Source organism: Macrotis lagotis, chromosome 1 (genome assembly GCF_037893015.1).
Source record: "Macrotis lagotis isolate mMagLag1 chromosome 1, bilby.v1.9.chrom.fasta, whole genome shotgun sequence".
NCBI lineage: Eukaryota > Metazoa > Chordata > Mammalia > Peramelemorphia > Peramelidae > Macrotis > Macrotis lagotis.
The window spans coordinates 413,097,180-413,112,983 of NC_133658.1; the positions used below are offsets into that span (position 1 = coordinate 413,097,180).

The 15,804-nt window shown below is 38.7% G+C and overlaps 1 protein-coding gene across 4 annotated transcripts in view; it reads left to right on the top strand.

Annotated features, from left to right (window-relative positions):
• Positions 1 to 228: 228 nt before the first annotated feature.
• Positions 229 to 15,804, top strand: part of DNAJC18 (DnaJ heat shock protein family (Hsp40) member C18) — a 35,356-nt gene continuing 19,780 nt past the window's right edge. The window contains exons 1-5 of one of the 4 annotated variants that reach the window (XM_074212890.1): positions 229 to 755; positions 1,888 to 2,270; positions 7,182 to 7,327; positions 14,352 to 14,537; positions 15,278 to 15,390. In XM_074212890.1, the coding sequence (XP_074068991.1) occupies positions 2,167 to 2,270; positions 7,182 to 7,327; positions 14,352 to 14,537; positions 15,278 to 15,390 (549 nt within the window). In that variant the 5' untranslated portion in view covers positions 229 to 755; positions 1,888 to 2,166. Of the gene's footprint in view, positions 756 to 909; positions 1,184 to 1,887; positions 2,271 to 7,181; positions 7,328 to 14,351; positions 14,538 to 15,277; positions 15,391 to 15,804 lie in introns of those variants that run through there. The other 3 variants (XM_074212891.1, XM_074212888.1, XM_074212889.1) reach the window with 3 other exon arrangements.

Below are 15,804 nucleotides of genomic sequence, written 5' to 3' on the forward strand. Positions count from 1 at the left end.
GAGTACATTTCAGATCTGGGCAAGGAAACAAAGACTAGCCTTTAAGCCAGTGTCTGCAACATAGGCTAATGGGGTGGGCCTGGGGTGGGACAGGATCTATATAATATTTGTCCTTCATTCTGGAAGACCATGACATCAGGGAGGTGATATCATAACACGCTGGTGAGCTGCATATGAGTGAGGGAGGGCTGTGCTGTGTCACCGATCTCACTTTCTCCTCCAGTCATCTGGGTCCAGTGGCTGGCTACGCTTGGATCGGGACCACTGCAGATGACGCCGGATGCGAGGCAAGCAGGGTTAAGTGACTTGCCCCAAGTCACACAGCTAGGAAGAATCGGATATGTGAGGTCGGATTTGAAATCAAACCCTCCTGACTCCAAGGCCAGGGCTCTAACCACCGCAATTGGCTCTGAATGGAAAGAAATCATCCCTGGGTCTCGGGAGTCAACAGATTTTCCTGAGGTTCTCGGCTTTGGAGCTTTTGGTAAAAGGAGGTTTGGAAGTGTGGGAAGCTGACGTGTGTGAGCAGCTTCTGGCGTGCGCCTCGTACTTTTGGGGTCCGTCAGGGTCTGCCCCCAGCTCCCAGGAGTTGCAGCCGGCCGGGAGCAGACTGTCGGGAAGGAGCCGGGAGAGGAGCGCCCGGATTCTCAAAGACTTGGGTTTGGATGTCTCTTTTGCCACTGAGTGGCCAAGGGGCCTGAGCATCAGGTTCCTCGTCTGTAAAAGGGGGGACCCCGGGGCTCCAACAGGGCGAGGTGGGTGCGCAAAGCTCGAGAGGAACCTCTCCCTTTGGGATGACGTCACAGGGCTTCGTGCCGCCGCGCGGGGTCAGCAGATTCACCAAGTTCCCCCTCCTTCCTGGCTCCGGCTCCGGGGCCAGCCCCGGCCCGGCCCAGCCCCGCCCGGCCCCGGCCCCGCCGGCCCTTCCATCTTTGCAAGGCCTGGCTGAGGAAGGCCGGGCCGGGGCTGTAGGCCGGCCGGGCCGGGGCTGTAGGCCCGCCCGGCCAGGCCGGGGGTGGCCGGGACTACGGTTCCCGGAGATCCCCGCGCGGGCCCACTTCCTCTCCCTTTCCTCGGCCGCCAGCCGCGCCGCCCCCCCGCATCCTCCTCCGCGCGCCGCTGCGGCCTAGCGGGGCTGCAGACATGAAGGCAAGGCTGGGGAGCAGGGAGCGCTCGGCCGAAGGTACCGGGCAGCGGGGCGAGGGGCTGCGAGGGGGCTTCCCGGGCCTGGGGGCGGCCAGGGGGCGGGGGGCGGCGCGGAGGCGGGGGGCTGGGCCTTCCCCGGGGCCCGCCGTGTGGACGGCTCGCCCCCGAGCCCGTGCTCGGCCGGGAAGCGCCCTTTGCTCCTGATCCTTTCCCAGGGCCGGCTTCCCACGGCCGGCCCTACCTGGAGGTAGGACCGGGGAGGGGACTGCTCTGGCCCTCCCCGCCCCCTCCCCGTGGGGAGGCCCCCGCCCCCACCCCGCCACCCCTGCGCGCATGCGCACCCACCCCGGCCCCTGGCATTAACATGCCCCCCGCGCGCGCACCTGGAGGTGCAGGTTCATTCTGTACTGAGGCTGCAAGCCCGGTGCATCAGTCTCAGTGAAAGTGTGTGTGTGTGTGTGTGTGTGTGTGTGTGTGTGTGTGTGTGTCTGTGTGTGTGTGTGCGCGCGCGTGTGTGTGTGTGCAAAAAAAACAGAACCATCTGCCTCTGCAAATGGAGGCATTCCCTTTCCCAAAACTCAGGGGGATGCTGGCTGGGCCGAAGCCTGAGTGCTTCCACTGCCACAGTTGTTGCCGATTGCAAAAGTATTTAGATCATTTCAATGCTCAGTACCCTATATGTTTTTAGTGTGTATAAACCCTTATTAATTTCCTCCCGTGTTTTCTGTGTTATTTTCCTAGGGAATGTGTTTATTCAGCTTTGGTCTGGACATTGAAAAGACAATATAAAGTCCATAGCATGACCCCCACACTCACCTGCTCATGAATGATGCGGCTATGATTCCTGTCTGCTCCCAGAAAGAGCTCCTGAGTCAGATAGGAGAGGCTGATTTTCAGGGACAATACTTGGCCTAACGGAGGTGCCGTTGCTTTGCAGCATACTTTGATGCATTTAGAGGAAATAAATATCCAGCTGACGAAACTACTGACAGTACTGACTTCTGTGGATGCCATAACTGTATGAATTCTAAGAAGGAAAAGAAGTTTGAGAATGAGAGAAGTCAGGCTCGGCCTGGAGAGGCTAGCATGACCTATACAGAAGAACAGTTACTTGGGGTACAGAGGTAATACTATTATATCATCCTAGGGAATCCACACTTTGTTCTTTCCATTAATAAAGCATGTGAATAAACAATGGTGGAGTGGATCTTGAGCATAATACAGTAGATTGGAGTTGTGGGTCTGGAAGAGACCTCAGAGGCTATTTGTCCAAACCATTTTTACAATTGAGGAAGCTAAGGTGCAGGGAGGTTTAGATGCCTTGCTCAGGATCTCACAAGTAGTGGGCATCAGAGTAAGGATTTGAACCCCAGTCTACTTAAGTCCAATGCCATACTCATTCCACTATGTCCACTGCCTTTCTCTCCTGGCTTGCTTTATATATCCTTTATGCTTAAGAAATATCATAGAAGAATGGGCCAGACATTAAATTAAAAAATCAAGATTCTGATCTCATTTCTATTATATAATCTTGGCAGGTCATGTGAGGGAATATTGAACTGAGCATCAGAAGACTTAAATTCTAATCCTTGCTCTGCCACTATTTAGCTATTTGATCTTGATAAATTATTTTAGCTCATTTTAAAAATATTTTATTTTTTCCAATTAAATATAAAAACAATTTTAAATGTTCATTTTTATAAAATTTTGACTTCTAAATTTTTCTCCCTCCCCTCTTCCTAAAATAGTGAACAATTTGATATAGGCCATATATATGTGCAGTAATGTAAAATATATTTCCATATTAGTCATATTGTGAAAGAAGAAACAGAACAATATGAAAAAAACACATTAGAGATAAATTGAGGGGCGGCTAGGTGGTGCAGTGGATAGAGCACCAGACTTGGAGTCAGGAGTACCTGGGTTCAAATCTGGCCTCAGACACTTAATTACCTAGCTGTGTGGCCTTGGGCAAGCCACTTAACCCCATTTGCCTAGCAAAAACCTTAAAAAGAAAAAAAAAGAAATAAATTGAAAATAATATGTTTCAATCTGCATTCAGAGTCTATCAGTTCTTTCTCTGGATATATATATATATATATATATATATATATATATATATATATATATATATATATCCTATGTTCCAACATGATTCTTTGGAAATTACTTTAGTTCTTTGGACCTCTGGTTCCTCAGTTGTAAAATTAGCCATTTAGATTAGATGCATACATTAAAATCTCTTACATGCAAAACACTCTGCTGGATATACAAGGGTAAATCTAACTAAGACTGTACCCTCAGGGAATGCAGAATCTAAATTTAGAAAAATTAAAAGGAGATAACCAGGGAAAGTAATACAAAAAACTTTGAGATCACTTTTATATAGAAGGATATGTCAAAGAAAGCTCCTTGGTGAATTTGGCACCTAAGATGGGTTTTGAAGGAGTGGATGGGATTCAGAAGATACAAATGCTGAAGACTTGAGCAAAGGCATAGATAAGAACAGATTGGGTTGAAGAGTAGTCCATTTTGCCCAAAACTTGAAATATGGGAAGGGCATTAATGGGAAATTATATTGGAAAGGAAAATTGTTAGAATTTGGAAGACCTTGAGTTTTGTAATAGATATCATGGGGAAGGAGATGATAAAGTCAAGATGTAAGTAAGTAGCTTCAAAAAAAACCCAACTTCTCAGTAAGTTGCAGGGTAAATAACACAAATTTGTAATGGACCTAGCACAGTTTTACAGTTTCCTAAGACCAAAGGATTTAGAATTAGAAAAGACCTTAGAGGGGCAGCTAGGTGGCGCAGTGAATAGAGTACTGGCCTTGGAGTCAGGAGTACTTGAGTTCAAATCCAGCCTCAAACACTTAATAATTACCTAGCCCTGTGACCTTGGGCAAGCCACTTAACCCCATTGCCTTAGAAAATCTAAAGAAAAAAAAGTGTAAAGACCTTAGAAATCATCCATGTAGTCATATAGTCCAGGACTTTTTAACCTGAAGTCTGTGAACTTGTTTTTTTCTTGTTGTTGTTGTTTTAAAAAATATTTTGATAATTATTTCAATATAATTGGTTTCCTTCATAATCTCCTATCTATTTTATTTTTTGCATTTAAAGCATTCTGAGATGGGTTCACAGGCTTCACCAGGCAGATGAAGGGTCTACGACATAAAAAAAAAAAAGATTAAGAACTCCTGATCTTGTTTGAGTATTTCCTTTTACTTGATAAAGTAAATTGAAGCCCAAAGAGGGTAAATGACCTACCTACAATCTCACAGATAATAAATAGCAAAGTTGGGATTTGAACTCATTTCTCATTCCAGATCCATTGTGTTTTATGTTTTTATAATGGTAGGACTAGAAGATGCAGATTTTGGATATGATCTACAATTGAGATATAAATAGTGAAACTGTCAAGATGGCAAGGGATTCCAGTATTATTAAAACAACTGACCATAGGGTAGTTGAGACTTGGTAGAGAGGAAAATAAAACCAGAATAGTGTTGACATTTGAGAAAATAGATAATGCCTAAAGCAAGAAAGGAAAGAAAACTATAGATCAAAAATCATTAGAAAATGTTGATTCTAAGAATTTTAAATAAAATCCTGGAAAAAATACTTCTGCATTATATATAAAAAATTATTCATTATGATCAATTTGAATTTATACACAGAATGCAAGAATGACTTGGTGGTAGTAAAGCAATCATTTTAAAAAACAAAAACATTCTAAATCATGTGATTATATCAAATGATGTAGAAAAGGCTTTGACAAAAATAAAACACTCATAATAAAAACCCTACAAAGTTCAGCATAGGCTATATTTTGGTGATAAAAAAGCACATATACTGTGTGGCCTTGGGCAAGCCACTTTAACCCCATTTGCCTTGTAAAAAAACCTAAAAAAAAAACATATATAAAAAGCTAGCTTTACTTGCATGGGTAAATACTAACTTTTCCAATCCATGTGTAAAATAAAGTGAGTCTTTTTTACTGCTGTTATTTAACATAGTTCCAGGAATGCTAGTAATGGCAATGAGACAGGAGAAAGAAATTAAAAGCATAAAAAAACACCAAAGAGGAAATGATTTTCCCTATTTGCTGATAAAAATCCTAGAGAATTAGCAAAAAAAAATTGGGACAATAATACACTTAGAGTACTGCTATACAAAATAAAACCACAAATATCAATAGCTTATATATATATATATATATTAAAAAGGGGAACTCCTTTTAAAATAATTACATAAAATATCGTGTTAATTACTAAGGCACATTCAGTTGTAGCATATATACTATTAGAAGATGGTTTTTAAAGAAATAAAGAATGACTGAAATATCCATAACAATCAGGGCTCATGACTATGCTGGGTCAATATGACAAAAAAAAGATACCTACGTGAATTAGTACAATATTAATCAGTTTACCAAAGATACACTTTATATTGCTAAATAAAATAACAAGTTTAAAAGAAGTAAAAGGTTTAGAATAAAAAGGAAAATAGAAAAGATAGGAATGAAAGGAAAGTAGAAAAAATTCAAAGAACCAAAGATCATGATGAGGATACAGATATAGGAGGAATAAATGAGTAGGAGTTACTGAAGGACAGCTAATCATAATAATAGGGGAATTTCTAAGAATTCACAGTTTTGGAGACAGAGTAGTTTTGAGTGATAAGACCCAGGATATGACCATAAATGTTCATATAATATGTTTGGGGTGTGCCCACCTATGATTGACTAAGGTAAAATGGAGTTGGAAGTCATAGGAACTGAAAAGTTCAAGAAAATTATAAGGGCAGAGAGTTAAAACAATTGTTATTGTGGATTTTGGTGATTCTGAGAATCAAACCAAGGGAAAGGCTAGAGAGCCAAGAACTAAAGTGTTAGGAAAAACTGGCAAAGTGAGATTAGTAGGTGACTGCCACTAAGTTCAGAGTGGTCTGATCAGCTGGCATCCCTTGAGAGGAAATGTTGAGTGATGGGAGAGAAAGGAGTAAATTTTGGATTATAGATCTTGTGAGAATGGGACGTGGGAAGAGAGGCAGTCAACATTAGAGAGTTGTGGAGCCTTCAGGGGAATATCAGTTTTCAATTGACACAAGTAAGTAGAGTGGCTGTAAGGGGAAGAAGTCCAAGATGAAGGAAACTAAGAAAATTCATAGGACAGTGAAAAAGAGTTACATGCAGGAGAAGACAGGACCTAAATTAGAGGTGTAGGGCAAATGAGGAAGCTCAGGGAAAATAAAGCAGTAGGACAGGGTTTGTAACAAAATGGTGATATGGATTTGGAGTAAGGGGCCTGCATTTGAATCCTGGTTCTGCCACTTTGGGTAAGTTGTTTAACCTCTCTGGTATTAAGTTTCTTCATCTTTAAAATGAGAGAGTTGCACTAGATAATCTCAAACACCCTTTCAACTCAAAATCTATGATCTCTTATCCTATGGGAAGTGGAAAGTGAACTTTAGGAGCATGCTAGCCTTAGGGAAAGGGGAAAGAGAGAGTGGATTGTGATGTTTTATTTTTTGCTTTTTTTTATTTTCAATTAACAAACATTTCTTTTCTTTCCCATCTCACCTGCATTGTGAAAAAACAAAGGGAAAAATATGCAGTCAGGCAAATAAATTCACACACTGACTATGTCCAAAAGTGTATGTTAGAGACATTTACTGTGAGAAGCATGAAGAGTTAACATAGCTTCAAGATTCCATTTAGAATGTTGATGGATGGAGTCAAGCTTTCATAATTTCATTCCCCACAGATGAAGAGCAACCTTAATTTTTCTATATGGTCAGATTGCAGGGGCATCATGGATATAAGACTTGTGCTGGGAGGAGTGGATTTGGATGATAGCTTCTGTAGTTTTGGTGAAGACCTCTGAAGATTCCTTCCATTTCTAGCATTTTATGAGTCTTGACTCCATCCCTGTAAAATGGAGAAGATATCTCAACAGTTGTGCAAAGGAGACAAAATAAACCATATGAAAGCATCTTGAAAGGTATAACTACTTTTGACATACTATTTTTTAGGATAAAGAAATGCAGAAGTTATTATGAAATTCTGGGAGTTGACAGAGATGCCAGTGAAGAGGATCTAAAGAAAGCTTACCGAAAACTGGCCCTGAAATTTCACCCTGATAAGAACTGTGCACCTGGAGCCACAGAAGCTTTTAAAGGTATAGCAGTTGAAATCATGTTCGAGGATTCTTTCTGTAGACTCCTTCTAGTCTTGTCTCAGCTTTTTGTTCAAGCAGCAGTATCACTTTATTCTTTTAAATAGTTTGTTTAAATACCCACTTTTGTCCCATGATACTTTGGAATAAATGTTAGTTACTTTGATGGTATTATAAATTCACTTCTTTTACTTATTTTATACAGAGAATCTAGTATAAAATGTGTTTTAACTTTGTTTTAACTTTGATAATCTGTTACACTGACTCTTGTACTTGACCAGAATTTTGTTGCTTCTTAGCATTGACTTCATTTTTAATTTTGTAGTCATCAAAAAAAAAAATTTGTAGTCATCATATATTATGAATTGGTTTTTAAGTTTAATGCAAATCTCTTTATCATTCCAGAAATCTAGTTCTGATTCTACATGATGTTGTTTTCTATGTTGAATATTTTCCTAAAAAGTTGCATGTAAAACAACTTTTATAGATAAAATTATTTTCTCTATTTCTATTTTAATTTCACAAATAAAGTTCACTGTAAAACATAATTTTAAAAAAATTGGCTTTTTAAACAAAAGGTCATTCTTAAGGGTAAGGTAACTTTCAACTATAATATAAACTGTTAATCTGAGTATCCAAATTTTAATTTTTGATACCTAATAACCATGTTCCCTAGGTTAAGGAAGTCATTATCCTTCTCTAAGCTTCATTTTTCTCATCTATAGAATGTGGTATTAGTACTAGAAACCAGAAGTTCTTAAACTAGGCTTCAAAGACCTCTCAATTGCTAAATCTATTGATTTTTGTATCACTTTTCATTATTTTTGAGCTTTCTATATTTTGTACTTTTCTGTATTTTGTATTTTGATCCCATCTTTTCCTTCTGGATCCTCTCCCCTTCATTCACTTCCATGATGCCGTTCTCTTTCTTCTCATGTGACTGCCCCTTATTTGTCTCTTTCACTAGTTCCTCATTCTCCTCCCACCCCCTGAATTAGTGATTCTCTTGATCTCTTCTCTTTTCTTTCTCTGTGATCTCATTCACTGTTATGAATTCAGTTTTTGCTCATAACTCTCACATCTGTCTATCTAGTCCTGGAGCTTCAACCCCACCTATCTGCCCTTTGGATGCCCCATCAATATTTGAAACATCACTATCTGTCCAAAACTCATTTCATAATCTTCTCCCCTGAGTCTAACCCTTCACCAAACTTTGTTGTTTCCATTGACTCTTTCTTTCTCTCATTTCTCATGCACAGTCAGATTCTCCCTCTAGGGTATGTCTCACCTCAGTTCCCTTTTCTCTAATATATTTACATCTTGTCTCCACAAGTGGAAGCTCTCATCATCTTTCCAACTCTCAAAACATTTCCAAATAGACTTCCTGCTCCCCTTCTCTTCTTTCTCCAGTCTGTCTTCCTCAGAGCACCCAAAATGATCTTCCTAAAGTCTCTGAGTCACTATTGCTCCAGGACCTTCAGAATCTCCTTAGAGCTATCAGTATTGGAAAGCCTGATTTTGGCTACTATAGAGTCTGGCTTTGGCTTATCTTTTTAGTTTTATTATTCATTCACTCAGTTCCAGTCAAGCGAACAAACTTGCTGTCTTTGCCTCTGCCTCTGCCCAGACCATCCCCTTTGCTTGGAATGGACTCCCTCATCTCCACCTCTTAGCAGGTCTGGAACTTCATGGATCAACTTTTGGGCCATTCCCAATATCACAGGTCTCAAAGTGTGGTCTAGGGACCTTTCTCCAATGTCAAAACCATTTTCCTAATGATATGAAATGTTTTAATTTCTTATATTAATATCAATAGGTGCAATGCATATAAACAAAAGTACTTTAGAGGGTCCTCAGTAATTTAAAATTTTTTTTTATTTATGTAAGGCAATGGGGTTTAAGTGATTTGCCCAAGGTCACACAGTTAGGTAATTAATTATTAAGTGTCTGAAGTTGAATTTAAACTCAGGTTCTCCTAACTCCAGGGCCAGTGCTCTATCCACTGTGCCATCTGCCCCAGTCCTCAGTAATTTTTAAGAGTATAAAAGAATCCTGAAGCCAAAAAGAATGAGAACTGCTATCCTACAATAAGATTTTGCTTAGGGGGGTGGCTAGGTGGCACAGTGGATAGAGCACCAGGTCTGGAATCAGGAGTAACTGAGTTCAAATCCGGCCTCAGACACTTAATAATTACCTAGCTGTGTGACCTTGGGCAAGCCACTTAACACCATTGTCTTGCCCCCTCCCCCAAAAAAAGATTTTGCTTAGTGGTTAATATTTTCTCCTTCTCTCTGAAATTACAATGCACACTTATTTATTTACATATCATATCCCTCCAATAGAATGTAAGGTCCTTGAGAAAAGGAAAATTTTTACATTTTGTCTTTGTATCCCTCAGATCTAGCACAAAGCTTTATGGACTTAAGGAAGTACTTAAATGTTTATTGGATTGGGGCGGCTAGGTGGCAGTGGATAAAGCACCGGCCCTGGAGTCAGGAGTACCTGGGTTCAAATTCGGTCTCAGACACTGAATAATTACCTAGTTGTGTGGCCTTGGGCAAGCCACTTAACCCCGTTTGCCTTTACAAAAACCTAAAAAAAAAAAAATTTATTGGATTAATGATACCACTGTCTACATATTCTTCCAGGTTTATAACCTCTGTAATATTTGATATTTCTCTCTCTCATCTCTTACTTTGTCAGTTACCATGTATTGTCACCTCTATTTTAACTGCCTGACATAGGTGTTTTAAAGCTTTCAGTGTTTTATTTATATTTATTTGATCCTCACAACTATGTAGGGTAAGTACTATAGTTACTATCATTCTCATTTTATAGATGAGAAAATAGCTTGAGAGCTTAAGTAATTTGTCCATAGTCAGACATTCACTAAGTATTAGAGGTGGGTTTTGAACCTAGGTCTTCCTTTTTTAATTATTATTATTTTATTATTGAAGAATTTTCCTGCTTAGAATCAGTTTACTCTTTAAAGTACTAACATTAATATTAGCATAATATTTCTGTGAATTCACATTTTTAAAAGTTCTTTAAAGTTTACAAAGTACTTTTTTAATTGAAATTTTATTTTTCCTATTCAGATTCAGCAGTTCACATCGGTTTGGCAGAACCAATACCTAATATTATGTTGAGTTTGGTCAACCGATTGTTAATTTATTTGAATCCCATCACTACATGCAATGGTAGTTTTTCACCATTTATCCATTCATTTGAAAATTTATGAGTTCCTCCTTTTTCTACCAGCCTCCCTTCTCTCCTCCCCTCCCCATAGTGGCAAATAGTCTAGTAAAAGTTGTACATGTACAATTCAGGTTGACATATTTCCATATTAGTCATGTTGTGAAAGAGGAATCAGAACTAAGGGGTAAGAAAAAAAACATGAGAAAGGAAGGAAAAACATAAAAGAAGTTTTAAAAAAAAGTAAACATAATATGCATTCAGACTCCATGGTTCCCCTAGATGTGGATGGCATTGAGTGGAATATTCCCAATAAAACCATTTCAGGGTTAATATTCCTAGTGAAGTCTTCTCAGAGTTAAGAAATATTAAAGAAAGAACAAACTATTATTCTTAAACTATTTCTAGAAGAAATTCCCTTGTATTACAAATAGGTGGCTCAATTTCCTACCTTTTGATAAGACTACTTTTACTGACTACTAGAAGGATAAGTAGACTTTTTCCCATGAGAAAAATCTTGCATTCCAAAGAAGCTCATCAGCCTCCTCTTCTTTAATGATAAGTAGACTGTTCCTAGACCTTGTGTTCTAAGACAAGTTATATAACTTCACTAAGATAGTTATAATTCTGATAGTTATTCTCACCATGTGGATGGTGAGGTAATATTTTATGAAAACCTTTTATTCTTTTCGCATTGCTGGGGATAGATTTTTTTTTTTTTGCAAGGCAAATGGGGTTAAGTGGCTTACCCATAGCCACACAGCTAGGTAATTATTAAGTGTCTGAGACCGGATTTGAACCCAGGTACTCCTGACTCCAGGGCCAGCTTTATCCACTGTGCCACCTAGCCCCCCCTAGATTTTCACAAGTAGAATGTAACTCTGAAGACTAACCAATGACAGAGAGGGACCATAAGGAGGAGGAGATCGAGTTAGGCCATATAATCTTGCTTGATTGTCAATTCAGGGCAGCTCCTTGATCTTCACTGCCTTTGTGAGACTTGGAGTATGTCCTTTTCTCAAGAAAAACCAAAATAAACTTTTTTTTTTTTGCTCAGAGGAGTCTCTAGATTTTTTAAAGTGGATTTTTATCCCACACAGCATTGTCTATAGCAGGTCTCTCAGTGTTATCCTTGCTTGAGGAGCTGCATCCCTCATAATTGATCATCTCACAATGGTGTTGTTAATGTGTACATTATTCTCCTGAATCTAAGTCTTCCTAATTCTAAACGGTGTTCTTCCCATGATACCACACTGATTCTTTTTATCTTTTGTATCTGTTCTTTACTCTTGATTCACTTCTCTAGTACAAATCTTTATCACCTATAGCCTATACTAATCTTCCCCTTGCACACCTGCTAAAATAATCTCCCCTGTTCAGAACCTTCAGTGGCTCCCTATTGCCTTTGGGATAAAATATATACTCCTTAGCTTGGCCTTTAAAGCCCTCTACTGTCTAATTTCCACCTGTCTTCCTAGTCTTAGTTTGTATCACTTTCCTTCGTATGCCGCATTCCAGTCAAACTAGAATATGAGCTGTGTCTCAAATGTCTGTCATCCCGCCATTGTGAATTTTCACAGACCATCTGCCTCTGCCTACAATGCTATTCTTCCCCTTTTCCACCTCCTCAAGTTCAGGTTGGGTGTGTTTTTCTCTTGTGAATCTTTTCCTGTTACCTTCACTTGCAAGTGTTCTCCCTTCTCACAGTTTCCTAGGATACTTTTTCTGATCTTTCTCCCTTTGCTCTTCTTATTCCTCATCTTTCTACAAGTCTTTTCCTAATAGATTGCAAGGTCTTTGAGAAGCAGGTGACTTTATTGGTTTTCATCTTTGTGTCCCCCCAATGTCTTACTTTTAGTTGGATCATAGATTTAGAATTGGAAGGGTCCTCAGAATAAATCTAGACTAACCCTTTTATTTTATAAATAAGGAAACTGAGGCTTAAAGAAGTTAAATAGTTTACCCAAGGGCATACAGGAAGGACTTAATAAATATTTGTCGAATTTGTTTATTGTTAAATTTGATTTAACAGCCATAGGTGCATTAATTTCTCCTCTACACCCTTTCCAACAAGTTAAACAAGTAAAACTCCATATGCAAGAACACATGGCCCAGCACAATGTTCTGAACTGCAGTGAGTCATGAAGATTGTATGTCAGAACTAATTTCTGCATTTGTATGCTGAGTCCCTGGGAATTGGTAGGGCTTAAGGCCAGGGGATGGGGCTAAGTGTTGGGTGGGGACTGCTCAAGGACAGACAGACCAGCTCAGGTCAGAAATAGAGTGAGTCAGTGCTACTCTGCCCATCAGTAATGGGATCAGGGCCTGAAGATCCCCTTCACTGCCAGCCTGGGTAAGACAGTGAGAGCTAGTCTTTGAAAAAAAAAAAGGGAACACAATACATTAGTTAACTCTCATTTTATCAAGAAGTTCATGTAACTGGAATGTTTAAATAGCTATGCCATTACTCTAGCCATTTAACAGAACTCCTAGTCAGGTAGATGCTATTTTAGTCACAACTACAGTAATGTATACAATCTCTTCCTTTACCATTTTTGAGATAATCAGGTATAAGCCAAGTATAAAGTAATTAGTAAATATATGTTGAAGTAAAATAAATATTATCTCTTTAAGTGTCACTTATCTTACTGTTAATAAATATTTTATTATGTAATGAAAAATATTGTGTATAGTCCTCTTAAATCATCTTATAGTATTGATTGCTCCTGTGGAGATATTTTTCAGAGTGATTTTATTAATTGAATATTTATATGGAGTCAGATCTGTATTTTTCCCTTACAGTTATACAGACAAAGCAGAAAAGTATTTTCAGAAAAGACTTTTTTTTTAAACTCCTTTGAATTATCGTATATCTCTCAAGTACCATTCAAATCTTGGCCTTTGAAAATTAAATGGCCAGGCAGTCTCAAATACCTGTAATCCTTACTACAGGGGAAGCTGAAGCTGGTGGATCTCAAGCTCAGTAATTCTGAACTGCAGGGGACTGTGTCCTAACTAAGTCTACTCAATTGGCACCTTTGTAGTGAGCCCCTCAGGGGCAGGGGCCTTAGAGGGAAGCCACCATTATGGCTTGGGAGGGTCACACATGGATGATGAAGCAGGTAGTGGAATTTGGAATTGGATTTGAATTTCTAAACCTTGGTGAGTGACTGGCCTGGTTTCAAAAAACAAAAAGTCAAATATACACTGATTTCTAAAATAAGCTGAAAGCATATAAGGGCTTTGCTTTTGGACAAGAGTAAACTAAAAAAAGCTTTTTTTTGATGATTGCTTTATTTGGTTATTTCTATAACTCAAAATGTGATCCATTATTTACATTTGAAACACTTATTTTTATCTTTTAAATAATATTTTATTTTTTCCCAATTACATGTACAGACAATTTTAACATTCTTTTTTTAAATAAAATTTTGAATTTAAAATTTTCTCTCTTCCTCCTTCACTCCTCCCTAAAACAGTAAGCAATTTGATATAGGTTATATGTGTGCAGTCATGTAAAACATAATTTCCATATTAGGCATGTTGTATAAGAAGAAAGAGAACAAGAGTGAAAAACTACAAAAAAAATGAAACAGTATACTTTGATCTACATTTAGATTCCATTAGTTCTTTCAATGATTATGAACAACATTTTTGGAACACTTATAATTACAAATTATTTTTACCCCAAAATTTCCACTTTGACTTAGCCTTATCAAATTCATGTGAAGTTTTGAAATTGATCTTATTTTCCTAACTGCTGATTATTTACTTAAACTCGGTGAAAGAAAGGATGACTAACTATAATGTTTTTCCTCATCTTTTGCTATAGCAATTGGGAATGCCTTTGCTGTTCTCAGCAATCCTGATAAAAGATTACGCTATGATGAATATGGAGATGAACAAGCAACTTTTGCTGCCCCCCAGGCCAGACCCTATACTCATTACCCAGATTTTGAAGCTGACATTACTCCAGAGGAGGTCTTCAATGTGTTCTTTGGAGGACATTTTCCTACAGGTTAGTATCCTTGATATACAACAGACAACCACCCTTTTGGTCATTTTAGCTATTTAATAACCTGAATAGAGGATCAGTTGTTATACCTGTAGGATTGTGCTAATAGAAAGTCAGGGATAGCAATTAGACCAGATATTTCATTTATTATTAACATGAACTTCCAGATGAGGAAGCCCCTCTTCCATTATAGGTGAGTATCGTCTTTCTGTTGACTGTGTCATGCTGCCTCTCTCTGGAGGATTAGAGTTCACAAAATCTGTGAAGTATTGGAGTTTGGATTGTAATAACTAGCACTAAATGCTTAGGAGGGGAATTGGTTTTATATATAGCTGGCGAAGTTATAAAACAGAGTTGCACATAGATAGTCATTACTAACAAAGTCAAGACCAATGGTTCTTCACTCATAACCTGAAGGAGTATCCATATAACTATACTGTTTTCCTCAGTATAGTTTTTATGGGTTTTTAAAAAAATATTTAAATTTTGGTTCAGTTAAGAAGCAAGGGAACTCAGAAGGCTTCATTTATAACTATGCCACGTTTACTCTTCATCTCAGGATCCTGGTTTCTCCAGTGTATAAAATATGGAAAAAATACTTATTGAGCCTTTCCTGAAAGACTGTTGAGAAGAATCATGAGATGACTGCAATTACATTAAAATTGACCACATAAGGAGTCAAGGAAAAGTCTGGGAGGGATGTTTGTTTTGCTCCCTATGCTAATTATTTTTTGTTTTATCAGGAAATATTCACATGTTTTCAAATGTGACAACAGATGACACACACTTTTACCGTCGACGACACCGAAATGAGAGGGTTCAGACCCAGAAGGAAGAAGAAGAGGAAAAACCTCAGGTGACTGAAGAAAGAAGGGCTGCTACCTAAAAATAATTGTAATGAGTCAGCATTTATGGTCTGTAAGAATATTTTAAAATGTTCTATAATATATATTTAGGAAGACAGGAAATACATACTAACAGGACACTTTGGAGAGTGGAGACTTCAGTTAAATCTGAACTTTTCCTATCCTGTGACTAGTCAAAAACCTACCTGCTATTCCACTAATTTCTGTTATTCAAAGCTGGTATTTGCCAAGATAAAAGGCCACTTCTTGTACTCCTTTATTTCCATCTGACTCACTCCTACACTTTCCTATTCCCTTTCTCCTTTTGCCTTCCTTTTCCATTGTTCTCCCCGCCCCCCACTCCCCCCCCCCCCATGTTCTGCTGTTAACAAAATCCCCTTCATCCTAGACCTCTTCCTTTCACC